This window comes from Crocodylus porosus, unplaced genomic scaffold (assembly GCF_001723895.1).
Source record: "Crocodylus porosus isolate Cpor-Errol unplaced genomic scaffold, CroPor_comp1, whole genome shotgun sequence".
Taxonomy (NCBI): domain Eukaryota; kingdom Metazoa; phylum Chordata; order Crocodylia; family Crocodylidae; genus Crocodylus; species Crocodylus porosus.
The window spans coordinates 10,673,258-10,693,161 of NW_017728921.1; the positions used below are offsets into that span (position 1 = coordinate 10,673,258).

The window sequence follows — 19,904 nt, forward strand, 5'->3', positions numbered from 1 at the left end:
CTTCAGTTATACATGTTGGATTTCTTGTTTATACCATCTTATGACCTGCTGTTTAATTATCATACCTTTTTTATATCCATTTAATTTCTGTTTAAAAGGTAAATTGTTCCAAATTTAGTGCTATCTCTTTTTTTTTTAAATGGCACGTGCAGACCTTAATTATTAATTAGCTTAGTTGTATTCTTAACTTTAAAAAGTTTTTAAAAGGAAACAGCGTAGAGTATAGCAATCAAGAATAAAAATCTTCTGCTATGGTGTCCTTGTAACATGCAAAGAAACTGAACTTTAATTTCACAGAAAGTAAATAGAGCTAACCTTTGATTTCAGTACTAGGTGTTGCACATTATATTTCTCAATCTTGTCTATTTTTGGAGGCTGCTGTTCCTTGCACAGCTGTCAGTAAGGGTCAGATTCTGTAAATGACGGTTACACGTATTCAGTGAATACATGGTTGGCCTGCTGCAGAAAAGTTGTAGGCATGGCAAGAACTTGCTAGCCTTCTTGCTTGATATTGCTTATGCTTAATTTAGAGGAAGATCACGAGAACGCTGAAGTGCAAAACGTGGCTTGTCAAGCTGAACTGACCTATTTAGCCAAAAGAGGTGGGCAGATTTAATTGAAAACACACGCATACACTGAACATTGGTATCAAGACACATTTCCACAATGGGTATCTTTTGAAAAGTGTGTCTTTAAACTGTTGTTTGTCTCCGGGCATTGTATTTGACTTGGAGAGATATCAAATTTAATTGTTACATGCAACAGATCTTAATATTTATGTTTGTCCTAGTCCAGAGTTCTTCACCCTTGATGAAGATGGACAAAATAGCATTTTCTTAAATGCTTAGCTATGGACTGTGACAAATTGGTTGTTGAAACACGAATTACAGCTACAGACCATCTTATGATTTTACTTCTTTGTGTAGAAATGGAAGAATCTGTGAGTGGCAGGAAAAGCACTGGAGAGGAAGTGGTGCTCATAGACTCTTTCCTTGGCATCGATCAGTGTAAAGGTGCCATAAAGAAATGCATGAGAGATGTAGCAGAGTTTACTGCTGCTGCTGCTGCTGCTGCTGCTGCAGAAGTGCTGTTATCTAAAGGCAGTGCTCAAATCGCAACAGCAGTCAAATGTTGTGCTCCGTCCCGACAGCATGGGACACTCCGAGATTATCAGAAGCTTGGGCTGGACTGGTTAGTGAAGCTATATGAGAAGAATCTTAATGGTGTTCTTGCAGATGAGGCTGGCCTTGGCAAAACTATACAGGTTGCTGCCTTATTTGCACACCTGGCTTGTAGTGAAGGTAGGACACGATGCTGCTTTTTTACCTGGAAATCTGTATTCCTCATACTTTACTTGGCAATGTTATTTATTTTTATTTTAAATAATCAGGAAAACTTACCTAAAATCAAGTCTCTTTATATCAGTGGTGGGCAAAATACAGCCCCCCAAGCTGAATGTGGCCTGCAGAGGGACTTTGTCCGGCCTGTGGCCAGTCCCTCGGTCCTGCCTGTCTCGGGTGCTATCTGGCCCATGGCAGTCTTGCCACTCCTTGGTGCACAGCAAGGCTGGGGCAGCTCTGCAGTTGGACTGCATTTCTAAGCAGCCCGGATGGCGGTGGCTTCTTCCAGCGACCACTGCCACTGGCCCCAGCCCTGTGGTGCTGGTGGGGACTTGTGTGCACAGCCCTGGCCTGGGCTCAGCCTGCTCTGTGCCTGCTTTGGACCCTTTCTGACTGGAGTAAACCAGCTCTGGGTCAGCTGGGACTTGCACACAGAGTCCCCACCACAGTCTGCCCCCACTGCCTGCCTACAATGTTGTCAGTGGAGTAGAGGTGGCAGTGCAGAGGAGCCACAGAGCAGCCTGGGGTGGGGGCACTGGGTGGCTGCAGACAGGTGGGCCCAGCAGCAGCAAGGAGGTGGCTGCTTTTCTCCTGTGCCCAATAACAGCTTCTCCCTGACTGCCATCACCGCTCATTGTGGGCAGCCCAGTCTGGCACAGGTATAGGGCGGGCCAGAGACAGGGCTGTGTGCACAGGTCCCAGCTGGTCTGCTCTGACTGGGGTGAGTTCAGAGCAGGTTTGGGCCAAGGCTGGGGCCCAGGCTGTGCGCTCAGCTGCTGCTGGGCTCTAGTGGCAGTGGTGGGGAGGAACTGTAGAGAGTGGGCTCTGGGCTTTTTGCGGAGGGCAGGGAGTGGGGCACTGACCAGCCTGCACCAGCTCCCCAGAACTGCCTATGTGGCCCACGGGCCCAAATAATTGCTCATCCCTAATTTGTCTGGACATCCTTGGCCTTTAAGCTCTATCTTCAAGTTGCATCTCTTTTACAGGCTCTGATATAAGTAGCACTTTTCTCAACAGTTGTTGTTTACCTCCATAGGTAACTGGGGTCCGCATCTTGTTGTGGCCCAGAACTGTAACGTGTTGAAATGGAAAAATGAACTGGAACGCTGGTGCCCTGAATTGAAGGTTCTTCTATATTTTGCTAGGCAAAGAGAATTTGCAGAAAAAAGACAGGTACTGAAAGAAACTCATTTGTGAAATGCATAGCATGGCGTAAAGGCAAAATAAGCAGTGTGTTATGATTAGCAAACAGTGTCTGCGATGGTGTTTGCCTGGTTGTGATTTATCTTGAGATTTTTCCCCCCAAAATAGCTGTGAAATCGTAAACTTACTTTTCAACTTCATTCTCAGGGCACTGTTTAACCATACTAAGGTAGGCAGCAGCTCCAGTTAAGAACGTTCAGACAAGACTGTCTCCCTTCTACATTTTTTGTTTTTTGATTATACAGGTAAACTCCTTTAAAAGAAAGTTGGGTTTTTTTGAGTGAGAATGGGCACTAGTGCTGTCTTGCTTTTGGTGATCAGTGTGAGCTACTTCCCAGAATTCAGCTGATGATAATCTGCTTTGTTTTTCTGGGCCTGAATTTCTTGGGTGCGTCCAGACGAGCGCACATGTGTCTCCCGGGGACAAATAGCAGCGGCATGTAATTGTGCCACTGCTACTTGTCCCTGAGAACGCTTGTGCGTGCATGCTCTGGTGTGCATAGCAAGTTACCCTGGGTGAGGTAGGGGAGACTGGGGCCAGCACCTTGCTGGCCTTAGCAGCCTTACCTGCCATCCTGGGGGCTTCCTGGAGCTTCAGCGGTAGTGATCCAGCATGCAGCACCTGGCCAGCGATCAAAGTGTGGCTCCGGCCAGCCAGGCTCCAGTTTCAGGTGGTGCATGCTGCTGCTATGTACTACTCCCTGCTCTTTTCAGGCGCAGGTTTCTTTGACAGCAGGGACAGTGATTTGATTTGTTGATTAGGATCACTGTCCCCGACTTCAATTTATCTGAGTCTGAAGATTTGATGCTGATTTGGAGAATCAGTGATTCAGACAGACACAGCTTTAAATGTTTTTTCTACATACCTTAAGGTAGCAGGCACAGCTCATGATCACTGTGATGGTGGGGCACATGGAGCATCCCACAAGAGCGCTTGACAGCAGACCCAGAAGTGCTTCTGGTCCACTTCCGGGTCTGCTGCCGAGCACACTGGGGACGCTCCATCTGCCCCAGCATCGCAGCACTCATGAACCACCTGGTACCTTGAGGTGTGTAGAAAAAACATTTAAAGCTGTGTCTAAGTCCGAATTGCCGAATCTTTCCAAATCAATTTGGAGGGTTCCGATTTGATTCAGGGAAATTAAAGGGTCCATTGGTTCAATTCAGCCACGGAATTGGGCCAAACCTCCACCAAATCGAATCAGCGACCAAAGCTTTGCACAGCCCTAATATTTATCCAGCTTCTGAGGTCTTTCTCGATGGCCGACGTTAAAGCTTCTGATGGTTAAAGAGTGTGTATGCTTTGACTCTTGTTGCATTTTAAAAATAGTAGTCTGCATTTATCAGGTTATAGTTATCATGTGTTATAGTATGTTCCAGTTGGTTGGCCACATTCAACAAGTAAATAAAGTTGTATTAACTGATTAACAGTATAGCTATTCAAACAGACTGAACATTTCTTTACACTTTAGAATGTAAAACTTTGAAAAAGTTCATAAAAAAGTGTGAAATAATAGATGTTAATCCCAGTAGGAAATGTACCTGCTAGTTTTTAATTAAAAATATATAAACATTAAATATTTTACGATGGGCTTGTTCGTGTTGCAGGAATGGATGAAACTCAGCAATTTTAATATATGTATTACTTCCTACAAGCAACTGTTCAAAAGTTACCAGGTCTTCACAAAAATGCAGTGGAAGTACCTAGTCATAGATGAGAGGCAGAAAATTAAAAATTTGTCTGAGAAACACTGGGAGGCACTCTGCAGGCTCCAAAGGTCTGGATCATTAATTCAGTATTTTTTCTTGTATAGTATTATCTATTTTTTGTTCAGAAAATAATTTGATTGTTGTATAATTTAAGGTGAAAGTCTTATTTAAATTGTGAAGTGACTTCATCCTGTACCTGTCTTTCTCTCTCTTCACAGCCAGCATCGCTTACTCTTGATAGAACCCCCCCTTCCTACCTCCTTGATAGAACTGTGGACCCTGGTACGTTTTTTGATTCCTGGAATTTCCAGACCTTGCATGGATTTTGTGACAAATGCAGCTAAAAAGGAGAATGAAGATTACTATCAGAAAATGGCTTTGAGACTGCATAGAGTATGTCCATTTTAAAGATCCTCTTTCAATCTGAATATCTGTTGCAATGGGTACATACCAGTTAAGTATTACTTGATTTCAATTTCTTTTTAGATAACTCAACCATTTATTTTTCAAAGAACCAAAAGACAAGTGGAAAAACAATTGACAAAGAAATATGATCATGTGCTGAAGTGTTATTTTTCTCATCGGCAGAAAGCTATGTATAAAGATGTTCTGTTTCAACCAAGGTAAACGCAATTAATGCATGGATCTTATTGCTGCTTTTGTTCAAGTTAGGCAATATTGGTCTTGCAGGAAGAGGACTTGAAACAGGAATTTTTTTTTAAGTGAATAGTTGGTCATAAAACTTTTGACTAAAGATCAGGCATACGTAGAATATGTTGGATGATAGATTAGTCTTCCTAAATGAAATGGTGTGATGACTAAATACCATCACTTCTGTCATTCATGTGTTCCCAAATGAGCATGAAAAATCTGCTAGAAATTTTTTTTAACAGGGAATGAGTTTAAATGAGTATGTAATGCTTATGCCAAAGTTTCAATCTGGCATATACAAATATGCATGCGTTCTCTCAGCTGTGTTCAGATTCAGTTCTTAAGTTTAAGTAATTGAAGTCCTATGCTGGTTGTTAGCAAACCTTTCTTAAATGATTTTATTATGTTTAATTTTAATGACACTTTCAAACTGGAATGTGTAGTCTCTCTGTTAAAAAAGGCCTTAATTTTACAAGTACCTTGCACATTCATAGATATTTCTCACACTGATAGTTACTTTTCAAGTAGCCTCAGAGACTTAGAAACAGAAAGTTGCATTAATACCTGGCGGCCTGCATGATCAGGGTTTCAGCACTTTTAAGTTCCACTGGCTTTCCAGTGACCTGAATGCAACTGTAGAAAACTTGTGTTCAATAAAGCAGTTGAGTAGCTTTATCAATAAATTGATTACGTATTAACAAACTATTATGATTTTTTGTTAATGCTTTTGTGATCCACAAAAGGGTTTACAGAGCTAGAAAGACTATGTAGGCTGGGCTACCAGAAATGAAGTTTTGTATTGAGTTGATTTAAGTTTACTTCTATTTAATAAACAGAACCCAAGAAGCTCTCGGGAGCGGGCATTTCGTCAGTGTCCTTCATGTTCTGATGCAGCTCCAAAAGATTTGTAATCACCCTGATCTGATAAATCCCAGGCTTTCCAGCTCCTCCTACGTACTGGAGCCACTAGAGTATACAATTCCTTCATTGGTACTGAATGCCCTGGAATGGGATCTTTGGAAGGTTAGTGGAAAAATGAAATCCTTTTGTGCTTGTGGAACACTTAGATTACGAAAAACAAATATTCTGGCTATAGTGGGGGAGTATAATTGAAAGGAGTGGCATTTGCTGCTTGCAGTTCGGTCTTCTAATGCACACAGTGAATTGCTTTTCCCTTCTAGGTATGATTGCTTAGATTTATCAATGGTAAGCTGTGCTTGAGCAGTGAGCAGTTATCAGCACTGTCTGGTGTTTGCCACATTTAGATGCCAGTTAATCTGTGAATGTTTCTTCAACTACATCAGACTCTTGGGCCAGATCATTTGGGCAAACTGGAAGCCACACTCCACGTATTTAAGTCATAGGACTTTAATTTCTCATGGTTTCATCAGCAGCCTTTGTTGTGAAAGCAATGTAGGAAAAACATGACAAACTGCGTTGAGTGATGCAAAAATCAAAGCGTTAGGCTTGAGGGGAAACTGGGGAAAAGCCAGGAGCTTGTGAAAGCAGTGGGATAAAGGAGATAAAAAGGCAGGGGAAGCAAGACTAGGACTCAGTGCTGGGAAGGCAGGAAACGGACTGGAGAAGAAACCCCTACATTGCATTCAAATTGAGGCTGCTGTCCTATCTTCTCATCTCCTACACACCACCCAGCATTTGCCTTGGCTTTGCTTACCAGAATTTCCTAAACAATTATAGCTGCTTCATGTGAAATCATATGGATTCTGTGCTGGTTTCCTACTGGCTTAAGTTGTTTTATACAAGACAAAAAAACCCTTTACTTCTGAGTAAGCTTTTAAAACTGTCTGACTTTTTTTTTTTCTCTTTATATTTGTTGTTTTAAATTAAAATTAGCACACAGACATGTCTCTCTTTGATCTGATTGGGATGGAAGACAAAATGACACGCTATGCGGCACAAAGGCTGCCAAACCAAAAAGTGACCAGAAAGCTCATTGAGGAGATCAGCAGTATCCCTCCTACTCCACCCAGACCCAACCCAGTAAAGCTCAGACCGAGCAAGTATGCACAGTTTGAAAATAATTCTAAACTACCAAAAATAAAGGGAATAATATTTGTAGGACAAAGGAGATATTCAGACCTCTCTGATTTTTCTTTTTCTTGCTGTTGGACTTAGAGCTGCTTAAAGTTATGTGCCAGTCACCTAAAGAGAAGGAAGCTGCCTTAGTAGATAAGAGGCCAGTTGAGGTATTCAGAAGGACTGCACTTTTAAGCCATGTCAGAAGACAGCAGTCTTAGTCTCTCTTTTTGGGAGAGGTGGATTGTGGGTTGTGATAACAGTCAGCTGTTATCTGCCACAATTTTCTCCCTACGGAGCTTCATGCTAAAACAGACTGACTGATCAGCTCCTTGAAAAAATAAGCAGGAAAGGAGGCACTTTGTAAACAGCCAGCTTTTGTTTTGTTTAAAAAAACCCAAAACTTGAGGGTCTCCCTCTGCAACCAAGTTAAAAGGGACCAGTTTGCAGAATTTTAGAGCTGTGTTACAGAATTGCATCCGAACAAAGGTTATAAGTAACGTAAGTTAATTCGTAAATAATAATGACTTGGTTGACAGATGCTGAGAATGACTGTTACTATTTGTGATAGCCTCAAATGCTTGTAAATAACTCACTGTAACACAAAAAAGAGGAAGTGTGTCCTGTTCTCCTTGTATTAGAGAATATTGCTAGGCATCTGTGTGACACCTGAAGGAAACTCAGCACTGGAGGAGGTGGCTAAAACACATACACACAGGCAGGAAGATGCTAGAGCTCATTAATCGATATGCTGCCGTGTGGTTTTATTTTTTGAAGAAAAGCATATGCTAAAGAAGTTAGTTTGAAGTCAGCTTTTACATTGTCAGTGGGCTTCATGCTAGGTTGGGCCTGAATGATCTGTAGGCACTTGAGGGTCATGTTCTTTGGGTCCCTTTGCTGCAGCCAGCCTCAACTGTTATAATTTGCTCCCTAAAGCACCCCTGGTGGTAGGAGTTGCAGGATATGCCAGTGGAGGTGGGACCATGATCCTGCTTCCCTCCCCCCCAGCCTGTGCCAGCCCCTAGCATTGTCTGTATGCTTGCAAGTATGCTGAATCCTTTGAACTGATGTGCTAGAAAGTGTCTCTGCTGAATGCTGGGAAACTCTGGGAGGAAGAGTCAGATTTGTTCTTGCTGTGCTCTCTGCAGCTGTATGACTCCTCCAGACTCAGTTATTGTCAACAATTGGGTCTTAAACTTGACTCACTTATTTGGACAAGAGTTTTCTGGCTAAATCTAATATGACTTCTATATATTTGTATAATGTCTAGGTTATTTCAGCCGGTGCTGTATGGACAGATACCAGAGGGCAGAACTCTACATTTCCCTACTCTCCAGGTATACCACACAGCAAATACAACAATGGCTACGGCAGCTCATTGTGGTAAAGTACAAAGAAGACTGCTTCTTGCTGCTTTTCCAGAAGATTGCAGTAGGAAAGGTTCGATCCATGTGCTGAAAGATTGTTTTTCCTTTCCAAAGCTTTTTCAGTTGTACTTGGAGTTTTTGGGGGTATCATGACTATGTACCATGTAGATGTTTGTATCCTTTTACTCATATAAAGGAGGTCCCTTGTTGAGACCCTCAAACCTGGGTCCTGTTACAACATCAAAATAGAAAATTATTTTTTCTTCATTATGAATATGGCTGTGCAAATTTCCCAATGTTATGGACTACCTTTAATTTATCATAGATTTTTCAATTTGGTGAAAGCCATTTCATGAAACTGACCTGCCATTTTTTGTTCTCTCTTGTATACAAAACTTCATTTCCTTTTGATCTATGATACTTAGATTTAGGCATTCCAGCTCACAAGACTTTTTCTCTATAAGGCACCCACTAGAGTTGGGGGAAATATTATTGGATGCAGCCTTTGGAAATCTTGACCTGTTCTGAGCTCCTGAAATATGTAGGCATAGACTGTTCAGTCATTCCAGTGCCCCTGCTTGCTGCACATGTCTTAAATTCCTTATGAGCTAATGGTTAGCCTGCAAATGATATCAGTTTACGCATGACTACATAAATAGAAAATAATTTGTAAAAAAAAAAAATAAAAAATAAAAAATCTCAATTCATTTGATAGATGATTATACAGGTGAGTAATTAACATTTCATTTTCAGGCTAGTTTAATTGGCAGACAAGCTGATGGGGTCGGGGGGGAAACCCTATTATCACCTGATAGGGAAATACCTATATTGGCTTAGAAATCCAGATTTACTGGGCCAAATTTTTTAAAGCGCTAGGCATTCTGTGAAGTTATTAAAAATTCATGTAGACATGGGTGCAAATGCAGATGTGGGAAGTGTCCTCAGACTGTTAGTTTCCTGCTAATCCCAACCATCAGTTACTTTGAAGGAGAGGGCCCTTCAGATGGGGCTTTTTATTCCAAGAAGAATATTAGAAATCAAATGAGTCAATTGACTTGGAGCTTGTGGGGGGAGGAGGAAATACTTGACTGCTGAAGGAGCTATTCTTGGTATTGGAACAGAGAGTACAATTTACAGTAGCTTGCAGCCTGCAGACCAAATGTGGACCATGCCAGCCCTTGGAGATACAGCACATGCCTATTTGTATATGTAAAGATCTGAATGCAAATGCTCCATTTTAAATTCTGTACACCTTTTTTTTTTTTTTTTTTTTGTCCTGTTATAGGTGGTAGGGTGGAAAAACTAGGTTGGTCATTCCCCGTAACTGGAGCACAAGACAAAAATGCTCAACCAGAGATGCCTGTAACATTACATTTTAAAGGGAAAACATTTACTTTGTCTTATAGTCAACTCTGCCAGCTTACTGGAGGACAACCTTTGCAGCTTGAAGGTATTGTCTTGTTCAGCTTCCAATGGTTGTTTTGTCTAAATCCTTTAGAGCAAAGCATCTGACCGTTGAAAGCTCTGGTCTTAAATGGTAAAGTTTTGGTAGGGGTAGAAAATGTATCTTTCCTCTCAGTTCTTTCTTCTCACAATTCTTTCCATTTAGGCTGAGTTAAAGGGGGATAAGCTAACTTAAAATGCATGGTATGGATGGGGTTGCAGTCACATTGTTCACTTAGTTTGCAAGTCTGGATATCATGTATGGTTCTAAGATACTGTTCAATTTTTTATTAAAGGTTTTTATTGGCAGTAGTTCTGTTCAAAATGAATATAGCAAGAACTCACTGAATTGTACAATTACAATTGCAGGAAACACTTTCCACATTGTCTCAGTTTCAACCCTAAAATACTTAGGACTACAACCTCACTGGCCAGCTGCCTTGCCATCTATTGTTTGGTCTGGGTCTGAGCCTGTTGAAAGTACTAGTTTTACAAAGCATGTAGACCATCACTCCAATGTGTCAACTTCTACTGCAGTAACACAGCAAAGTAAGTACAATATTTCTTTTTTCTTTCACATAACATTTGGAGAGCTCTGTCATTTTAGACCAATATTATTTTTTTTCTTCCTGTACTCCACTGGATACTGTTGATGGGCCAAATGTTTCAACCACTTAAAACATGTTTAAAAAATAAATTCTCCCTGCTATTTGGGAGAATAGGATGAAAATGCATTGTATTGTTGTTCACTCTCATATGTAACACCATTCCTGTGCACTGGAGGATATTAAGAACTGATGGTTCTGTTACTTTGAGTACCAAACGTGCCAGGAATATATTAAACATTCCTGCAATGGTGCTTTTATTATGATTATTGGTCTGTGGTTTGGCTTAAATGTTGCAGTATGCTGACTTGGAATTTTGGCAACACATTTTTGAGGGATGTTGAGCATTAATTTTGACACAATGGTAGGGTTCTTGAATAACTGGGAAGTAAACTTTTAGTGTGAACTATGCACAGATAGAACATCTACATAGCATTAGTTTTTTTTCCCTTTACAATAACTGTTTCTATACAGAAATATATATTTTTAAATAAAGCTTTTGTTTCTTATCTCTTTGCTTTTCTGGAAAAATGCATTTACTACTTTGACAGTGAATGATCCAGAAACTAAATCAACATCCATGTCTCTCCTAGGATGTCCAACACAGGTATAATACCAGTTCTTTGTACTGTAGATTAGAGTATGTGTTGTGCTGCTTTTGTGTAGTGGTGTTGTATCGAATTCAGAAAGAACGGTACATAAATAAAGCATGCAGAATATCTGGTATCCAGAGACCTCTCTCATGCCCATCCAGGTTATGTGGAGATGGGTAGTGGCTCAGAATTCACACTTTGAATATAAGGTAGAAGAAATATTTTCATCAGCAGGCATGGTGTAGCGAAAGTTAATGATATTTATGTGCTTAAAAATGTCCTAGCTCAGTATCTGCCTTTTCACCATACTTATACTATTTGCTCTGCTGTCTGTTCCTTAATGTCTTCTCCTTTTTCATTAATGGAATTGACTTTAAACTTTCTCTTGAACAACTTTATGTTTACACAGTTCTCTGTTTTGATAAGCTACATATAAAATATGTTCTATTCTTAGGCTTTAACAGAGGAAAAGAACAGGCTTTGGAAGGAGCATGTAGACAGAATACTTTCTGGCAATGAGCACCGTTGTTCTAAAGCCCCAGTGTATGGCAGAGACTTGCTGGGAATTTGTTTTTTGATTAGTGAAAGGAAAACTCCATGGCAGTATTCTGCCAGCATCAACAAATGGAGGTGGGCTGGCTTTGTGAACTGTTGCCTTTCTTCAAGGGCCTCAGAAGGCCTGAGAGATCCACTTCAAGACCTGGTATTGGTACCAGGGCAGCGACAGGAGTCCTTGAAAGACGTTGTGAACAGGTAATTGTAAATGATGGATGGATTTGTTAGTTTTACACAAATATGAAGTTATATGTAAGCAGCACTCTCAACTGACCTAGTGTTTCTTGTTTTTTCCTACTTTTTTGTAGTATTGATATTGCAAATGCAGAAGTTGATTGATGGTCATTCTTTTTGCTAAACAAAATAAACCATTATCCAAGTTCCTACCTTATTATTTTCCTTGTTCTCTCATGTTGAGGTTTTTCTCCTGTGTTGAGTCTGTTTTTTATGCTGGTGATTTGGAAGATTCTGTATCCTGTAACATTGCCAGCAATGACTGTTAGTTATCAGACGATGACAACTCTAGTTGCAAAATGTAATGCTGTGTGGGAATCTACAGCATTTAGCCACACTTTCTCTGACTCTTGTGAATGAATGCTGAAGAACAAAAGGTAAACATTAAGAAATTAAACTAGAGGGGCACTTGCCTTTGTAACACAGGGCTAGTGGGTATCTGTTTTTACCAGGATCCTCCTTATCCATGTTCATCTCAAGTAGTGGGTATGCTGAGGACTCCTTGTTTTTCTGGGGCAGTGATATAAAACTGTATCTATCCTGTCACTGTCTGTTCTGGTCTTCTATACTCTCACTTATTGTCTCACTTCTTACTTTTCGCATGCAAGCCCTTCTTTTTACTACTGGTTTTGAATATTTAGAGCTTTGTTCCATATGGATAGTTTGTGCTGTTAGGGTTAGCAGTACTAAAGTTTTGCTTCCTTTTGCAGCACTCTGTGTGTGCTGCCAGCTGCAGTTGTTGCTCGTCCAGCAAATCCTCCTTCATACGCCCGTAGTATGAAAACCTTAAAGCACAATCTTGAAGAGCAGGTAGCTCCCTATTTCCATCAGCTGCAGCAGCTTACCACTCTGCCCTTACTACAGTTCCCTGACCGCCGACTAGTGCAGTATGATTCAGGTAAAGGATAATGGTTCGCATACTCATGGAGACCTGCTTTCTCTGATAGATGCATGCTGCGTGGAAATGCTTCATTTTTTTTTCCCCAAACAGGAAAGTTGGAGGCTCTGTCTGTCTTGCTTCAGAAGCTGAAATCAGAAGGGCATCGTGTGCTGATTTTAACACAGATGACTCTGATGCTGGATATCTTGGAACAGTTTCTAAACTTCCACTTTCTCACCTACATAAGAGTTGAAGAGTATGCCAGCTGTGAGCAGCATCTGGTGAGAGCGGCCTATGCAGTAAAGTGATGCTAAAACTTGTCTGACTGGAGAAAAAAATGCCCAAATGGAGTAGTATACAACAATGCTATGCAATATTTATAAAATATGTATATAAATTAGCTTCTCATATAGTAGGGCCAGAAGCTTGGCATGCAGTTTTTGCTAAAACAACTAAATAATAGCAGTAATATGTTTAAAAAATGGATACATTTTATTGGTAGGTGGCAAGGAAGGGAGAGGTTATCAAAGCAGTGCATCTTGAATTGTCCTGCTCAAGACTTTTTATGTGGCGCTTGAGATAACTTTGATCACAAGTGAATGTGATCAAATTCATGCATGTTAATAATATCCTTGACTTAGTGCTTACAATGTTACTGTCTGTAGATGACAACACAATGGACATTTTTTGCTTTGATTATATTGTTGTCTTGGCTCTTCCTCAGCCTTACTCCAGGGGCTTTTATGCCTGTGTAGTGCCCTGGCATTGCCTGAGGATAAATTAAAAATATGCTCATATCCCTCCCCACTAGGTTTTACGTTTCCTTTGGGGCCTACAATTTGAGCAAACATTTAGTCTCAATAACGCGGTTGGTTTCCTTTGTATTTTTCATCTTTTATCTTACTGTTGTGCTTTGAGCCAAATGCAGTATAATATACCTACAGATATATGTTATTTTAAAGCACCAACCGTGCAAGGTGCACAGTAGGAGAGTCTCAACTTGGCCATTAGGAAAGGGCAATCAAGGAGCTACAGGGTACGTAATAAAGAAGATTAATTTGATATGATCTCTGTAAAGTCACAAGGCAAGAGGTGTTCTCACTCTTGTAGCATCTACATTGGTCAAAAAGAAAAAAAAAGTACATAAATGAAATTGGACTGTTTGTTTAAACTTAAACATAGTAACAAAACCACTGTAAGACTCTTGGCACCCTTTGAGGTGGATTAGAGAGGCAAATAGAACTTTTTTTCAAAGATGTTCCTTTTCTTGAAGTGTAGTAAAAAAACCCACCAGATCAGTTCATTATTAACATCACTTTCATGTTGTAATTAACTTTCCCCATTTTAGGAGCAGATAAATGTTTTCAACAGAGACAAGCGGATCTTTTGTGCTATTCTGTCCTCTCACAGCCCTTCAGCAGGTGTCACTTGTATAGAGGCAGATGCTGCTGTGTTCTATGATGTCGATTTGGATCCACTGATGGATGCAAAGGCCCAGGAATGGTGCCGCAGGCTTCAGAGAGGCAGAGACATCCATGTGTACAGGTAACGTTAGTATGGAGAAGCCATTTAAATGTATAGGAGCGTAAAGGCTAATGGATAGGAACGGAAAAGGTAATGGAAGATGGACAAAGTTGCTGCTAGAGAGGACTTGGGGGTGGGAGTTTTAAAAGCTCTGCATTGGCCAGTTCCTCAGTAAGACATCCTTGGTTTAAAAAAAATAAAATAAAGGCCATTATTCCCCATCTGAAAGCTGTTCTTCAGAGAAAAGCGGGGGGGGGGGGGGTGTTGAAGACTTTATTCTTTCCCATTATTGTAGCTTTTATACCCGTCTTTAAGGATGAGAACAGGAAAAGAGAAACCACACACTTTTCCAAAAGGAGGACTAACGTAACAGAGTATTAATGGGCATGATCATAAGCTGGGGTTCATGGATGAGAATATTCTTGCTGATTAAGCATTTTTTTCTTTAAAGCAGTCAATACCTGTCACACACTGAGCGTAATAAGGTTCTAATGCCTGGCTGAGGGCTTCTTTCAGGTGGCTGTTTCATGGAGAGAAGCTGAGAAAAGTTATTGGCACCGAGCTGATATTTTGTACTCTATCACACTAGAAGCTACTGGGTGCATTCAGAAAGATGTGGATCTTACTTGCATCCTGGTAGTCCAGCAAAAAAGGCATAACAGCCCCTGAGCTAGATTTGCATTGCTAATATCTGCATAAGGAAAGTTAGCTTTGGAGCACTTAGATTTGGAAAGCCACGTTTATAAAAAAAAAATAATAAAAAAAAAAATACAGTGTTTAATGGGCATTTTTCCTGCAGGCTTGTAAGCAGCAATTCCATAGAAGAGATGCTGTTGCAAAATGGCACTAAACATCTCATCAGAGAGGTAGCTGCTTCAGGAAATGACAATCCCGTGGCATTTCTAACACAGGTACTTTAATACAAGTGTGTTAAGCATGAAAGGTTCCCTGCAAATGCCTAAAAAATTGAGTGGATTGGGGCCAGGAGTGTTCAGCAACTTTCAGTTCTATATTATTATTTTTAAAAATATTGCCTGGGGATAGTAATATTTTTAATGGGTTTTAATGATCTGGATAGTAAACTTTCATGATTTTCCAAGGCTAGTTTAATGGCTGAGGAGATATAACAGTATAAGTTTGACTTTGATCCGGAAGAGTACTTTGCAGTTTTGTCTTGAAACTTTCCAAAATAAAGTTTGAAAGGATGCTATTGTTAGGCCAAAAGAAAATAATCTGTTTTCATCAAAGACCTCTATGTGGAAGGACTTGCCTATACCTTGCAATTAATATCATAGGAAATAAAGGAAACCGTTGTATGTCCTTTGGTTTTTTAGACTAATTCTGTCATACAAGACCATTTCCTAGCAAGGTTGAGTTGTAGCCAAATAATGGCAAAATCATCTTTTTCACATGCATTAAAACTTCCCATATGTACATGCCATTATTGTATGCCTTTCACTAACATATGGCTTTCTAGAAATAATTGAATCCATATTCCTGCTAAACGTTAAAACCACTTAAAAAATCCTGAGTTTTGGTTGGGAATTGAATATTTTTTCAGCTGCAGCTGAGTGCATCCAGGAATTTTTTTTGTAGCACATGTTCTATAAGAGGCTCTTCATTTCAGAATGGAAGCCCGAGAGTTTGTGGTACTTTCTTGGGTGTCTGTTTCTACAGTAGAAACAACCTTGCCAAAGGTTTCAAGGGTTTTTATACAGATCACTTCTTTTCTGATTACTTATTGATATTTGAAGTTTTTTTTTTACATGGTATGGCAAAGTGAGTGTCTACACTTTAATTACTTGTCCAAGATCAGCATGATGATATCCCAGTCTTCTCATTCATGTGTGTGATTCTCCCTGTCATTCCTGAAATCTTACCTAGAGTCTTTTGAATTATGTGATGTATGCTCCCTGGGTTGTGTGTGGCTCTGTCTGAAATCCATAGGAATGTCAGTAATCTGGGCTAAAGATTTTGGCTGAGATGGAAAATAAACTGGAGGTAAAATGTGTGTTAACCAAACTCAGAAAGGATTTCTATTAAAATAAAATTGCTCGTTAAATTCCTTAATTATAGCTGTCCTACAGTTGCGTAATTCTGTTGCTAATGCTAATAAGATTGAAGGAGGTAATTAAAATGCGTACCATGTACCGTAAAGAAAACAAATTTTTGGCATTGTCTGTACTCCATTAAGTCACCTAATGCTTACATGAAACTTTTGACTCCATTTCTTAGGTGAAGGAAAATGAAAATGTCTACCAGAGTTGGTTTTTTTTTTTCTTTTGGTGGATGAAGATGTGTTCTCATTTTGTTCTGTATTAGCATTTCTGCTAAATATTTTCATTGTTTGTTTTTTTTATAATATGTTGCCATGTAATGCAAAAAAAAGCAAAAAAAAACTTCAGGCAACCAAAATGTTTTGTGTGCATCGTCAACTGTCGTAATTCTACCGTTTTTACGTTGCCCTATTCTTAGCTTTGTCAGATGAAGATGACAGCCTGTTCTGGTGAGGTACTCATTGTGCTCTGTAGTCTTGTTTTTCAGGATTGAGACTGAAGTTCAGTTCTGATGTAGGTTTTTTTTTTTTTTTTTTTTTTTTTTTTTTTTTTTACTGTCATCTCATTCTCACTTTAATGTTCTTATTTTTTTTCAAAAGGCTCTTACTATTGAACAGGGGAAAGAGGATCCCAGAAAATATGCACAGGAGACGAGATATGAATTGAGAGCGGACATAACTTCGGAATTACATGATGCAAGAAATAGTGTGGCTCCTTCACAGTTAAAGGAATTGGTTGACTTTATGGACCAAGTATGTCTCTCTCAATTGTATGCCCACATTTGAGAACATGAGGTTTCAAATAGCTTCTTCTTTAGCCAAAGAACAGTGTCCTCAGTGCACCTGACAAGAACTATGTTCCGGGTATGAGACGGTACACACTACCCAATTATTGGAGGCAATCTGACCTGGTTCGTCTGATCCATTGGGTCAGCAACTAAAACGGATTTTTCAGGTGGTAGATCTTTTTCCTGAGGGATTCCACTTGCACTGATTTAAAAGGAAGTCATTTCCAATAAGAGGAAAAACAGTAGACACACCTGGGTTATATCCAGGTGATTATCAGCCTGATACGCCTTCTCTGAGGCTATGCCCGTTCCAGTTCTAATTTGAATAGCTATTTTTAGAATTTCCTGTATTCTCTTGATTCCTGATTAGCCCTTTGTTTTCCACCTATGTTTCCTTTCAATAGTCCATGTACCACATGTGCAGCATCCAAATACTGTAGTCAAAATCATTGGAGGCTCTATACTGTATTGTGGATGATGGATGGTACAATGGAGCCAAAGAAGCTGATTCTGATCCACAGCTATTCTGTGAGTCGGTAGCAGAGCTGGGGCTAGAACTTGGGAGAGATCAGCTTTCAGGCCTATATTCTGACTAGCAACAGTTTGATTGGTCCCTTTTTATATGAAAGAAATAAAAGATGCTGTCTTTCCTAAGTACCAGGTGTAAGATAAGTGTTTACTTACAGTTATTTTCGCATCTACGACTAGTTATTTAGGTTTATATGTGTTTTCTAAATAGCTCTTGCCGATTGAGAAATATGCTTTGAATTTCTTGGAATTGTGTTATGCTTCCACTGATCCAGAAAAGCAGAAAGCCAATGAGGTAAGGGAATATATTTCACTATGTGAATGTACCAGTAGAAAAATGCTAAAAGACTCTTTTGTCAATATAATTTTATTTAAAGTGATTATGATTCTGTAGGACTTTATTGTGGGGGGGACAGTGGGGAGTAATGGGCATTTATCGAGATAGTAGTATAGGTTTGCTTGGTGTGTGCGTGATGTCCTGGTATGGTGGAAAGCTGTTGTGGTTGTATCGGTTAAAAGCATATAGGCTAAAAGCTAAAAATTCTTTGTTACCACTGTGTTATGTCACTATATGTTTATTCCAGTTATTGTAATCATGTGTGGTGATGCACTTACGAGGAATATTTTTGTGAAGACTAGAGGGTTGCTTTACTATCGGGCTTGATTAAAATTATATTGAATTTATCTCCAACAGGACTTGAAAAATGCAAAGATAAAATGGGAGCTCCATCAGATCAAGGAGTTGAAAGGTAGGGAAGAGAAAATGCAGTATGAAGAGGAAGAGCTCTTAACCTACACCAGACAAGATGCTTATAACATGGTAACTTTCCAAGTACCTATAGGCCCTGTTTTCATATATCGTATATTTGTGATGATCAGTTTTGCTGTTAAGGATAAGTAGGTGGTACCTCTGGTCCCCCACTTTGTGCCTTTAGCTCCAGGTTGTAGGTTTTTCCACAAGTGACCCATTCTTATTTTGTCGAGTTCACTGGCTGCTGTGGTTTGAAAATAAATTATTCAGGCAGCAGATTGACTTCACTTAGTATCTGGCAGAGCTGCTCCAAGATTGGCATGAGGGGGAGAGACTGAGAGAACAGAGCTGAAGAAAATGGGGGCTGCGATGCAGTGGAAGCAGAGGTGTGCTGCCCCTATAACATTAAAATCTAGCTTATCAGCGCAGTGCTTTTCAATCTTGTTAGACTTAAGGAGAGTCGAGACACTCAAGAAAAAGGATCTAAAGGCATTCTGGGGTGCCCTGGGACCCTGTTGAGAACCGTTGCATGAGCACAATTGCATTTTTTTTACTTCAGTATTACATGTGTTTGTTGCAACTTTTAAAGCACATGCATTGTAGTTACAAGCATGCATATGCTTTTTCATAAAATATTTCTATTTACTGGAATCATTAGAGGATTAAGAATTGTCTTGCTGCTTTTACAGGAATATATCTATGAAGGTTCAGATGGACAAATGGAAATAATGCCTGTAAGTTGTTTTTTTTGGGTTTTTTAAAGGAAAAAAATTTTATCTGTTGGTAGCAAACTAACATGATGTAAATGGTATTGCATGCAGCTTTGGACTCCCCTGACCCTGCCAGAAGATCATGATGATACATATATTGATTCTGTTTTGTGGCTGATGTATGATAGAACTCCAATTTCTGAGTCCAAGCTACCACCTTTATACAGTCAGATGAAGCAAGAGCGGCAGCAGTTGGATCCATCTGGTAAAGGCTATGTTTTGGAAGGCTGTATTTGTGTGGTTTACAAAAAGGTGGTAAGGAGAGCTTCACAAACTTAAGTGACTGAATTCCTACAGAACATTTTTTAATGACGCATCTTAAAACTTGGACCTGTGAATATAATTTTCCTGACCAAATTAGACTTCTTTTCATGAAAAATGCATGCTTAAAAATAGGGGTGCAGTGATAGAGATTTTTTGGGGGGCGATAGCGACAGCTGATTTTTAAGGAGTCATATCAGCTGATACCAATCCAATTTCCAATACAGCACGGAGAGCTGTGTGTAGCTGCTAGTTGTGGCTGTGGAAGGGGAGTGGGGAGGGAAAGGGCATGGGGGGAGCAGATCAAGGAATGGGGCTGGGGCAAGCGCTGTCCAGCCAGGGCAGGGCATGGGATGGAGGGGCACAGGGGGCAAGCAGCTCCCACTGCTGAGCACATCCCAGGAGGGCCCAGCACAGTCCCAGCCCCAACCTACAGCTGCAGCCCACCCCACCCACGCCCCAGGCAGATCCAAGGCACATGTTCTCCCCCTCCCCCCATGCCCTCCCAGGGTGCATGCAGTGGCAGGAGCCCCCCCCCGCCCCCCGGACAAACTACGGCTTTGGCCCGCCCCCCTCCATCACCTCTTCTCTCCATGATTTGCCCCCCC

The 19,904-nt window shown here is 40.3% G+C and overlaps 1 protein-coding gene across 5 annotated transcripts in view; it reads left to right on the forward strand.

Annotated features, from left to right (window-relative positions):
• The window catches only part of LOC109312744 (E1A-binding protein p400-like), a 37,658-nt gene that overhangs the window by 7,923 nt on the left and 9,831 nt on the right, over positions 1-19,904 (forward strand). For 3 of the 5 annotated variants that reach the window (XM_019538978.1, XM_019538979.1, XM_019538981.1), the window contains exons 8-28: positions 927-1,301; positions 2,377-2,513; positions 4,152-4,321; positions 4,472-4,646; positions 4,740-4,876; positions 5,741-5,927; positions 6,759-6,925; positions 8,212-8,324; positions 9,594-9,758; positions 10,121-10,300; positions 10,908-10,963; positions 11,404-11,702; positions 12,449-12,636; positions 12,730-12,899; positions 13,967-14,163; positions 14,942-15,053; positions 16,799-16,951; positions 17,726-17,809; positions 18,209-18,334; positions 18,955-18,999; positions 19,087-19,245. In XM_019538978.1, coding sequence (XP_019394523.1) covers positions 927-1,301; positions 2,377-2,513; positions 4,152-4,321; positions 4,472-4,646; positions 4,740-4,876; positions 5,741-5,927; positions 6,759-6,925; positions 8,212-8,324; positions 9,594-9,758; positions 10,121-10,300; positions 10,908-10,963; positions 11,404-11,702; positions 12,449-12,636; positions 12,730-12,899; positions 13,967-14,163; positions 14,942-15,053; positions 16,799-16,951; positions 17,726-17,809; positions 18,209-18,334; positions 18,955-18,999; positions 19,087-19,245 — 3,395 coding nt within the window. Of the gene's footprint in view, positions 1-926; positions 1,302-2,376; positions 2,514-4,151; positions 4,322-4,471; positions 4,647-4,739; positions 4,877-5,740; positions 5,928-6,758; positions 6,926-8,211; positions 8,325-9,593; positions 9,759-10,120; positions 10,301-10,907; positions 10,964-11,403; positions 11,703-12,448; positions 12,637-12,729; positions 12,900-13,966; positions 14,164-14,941; positions 15,054-16,798; positions 16,952-17,725; positions 17,810-18,208; positions 18,335-18,954; positions 19,000-19,086; positions 19,291-19,904 lie in introns of all 5 variants that reach the window. The other 2 variants (XM_019538983.1, XM_019538982.1) reach the window with 2 other exon arrangements.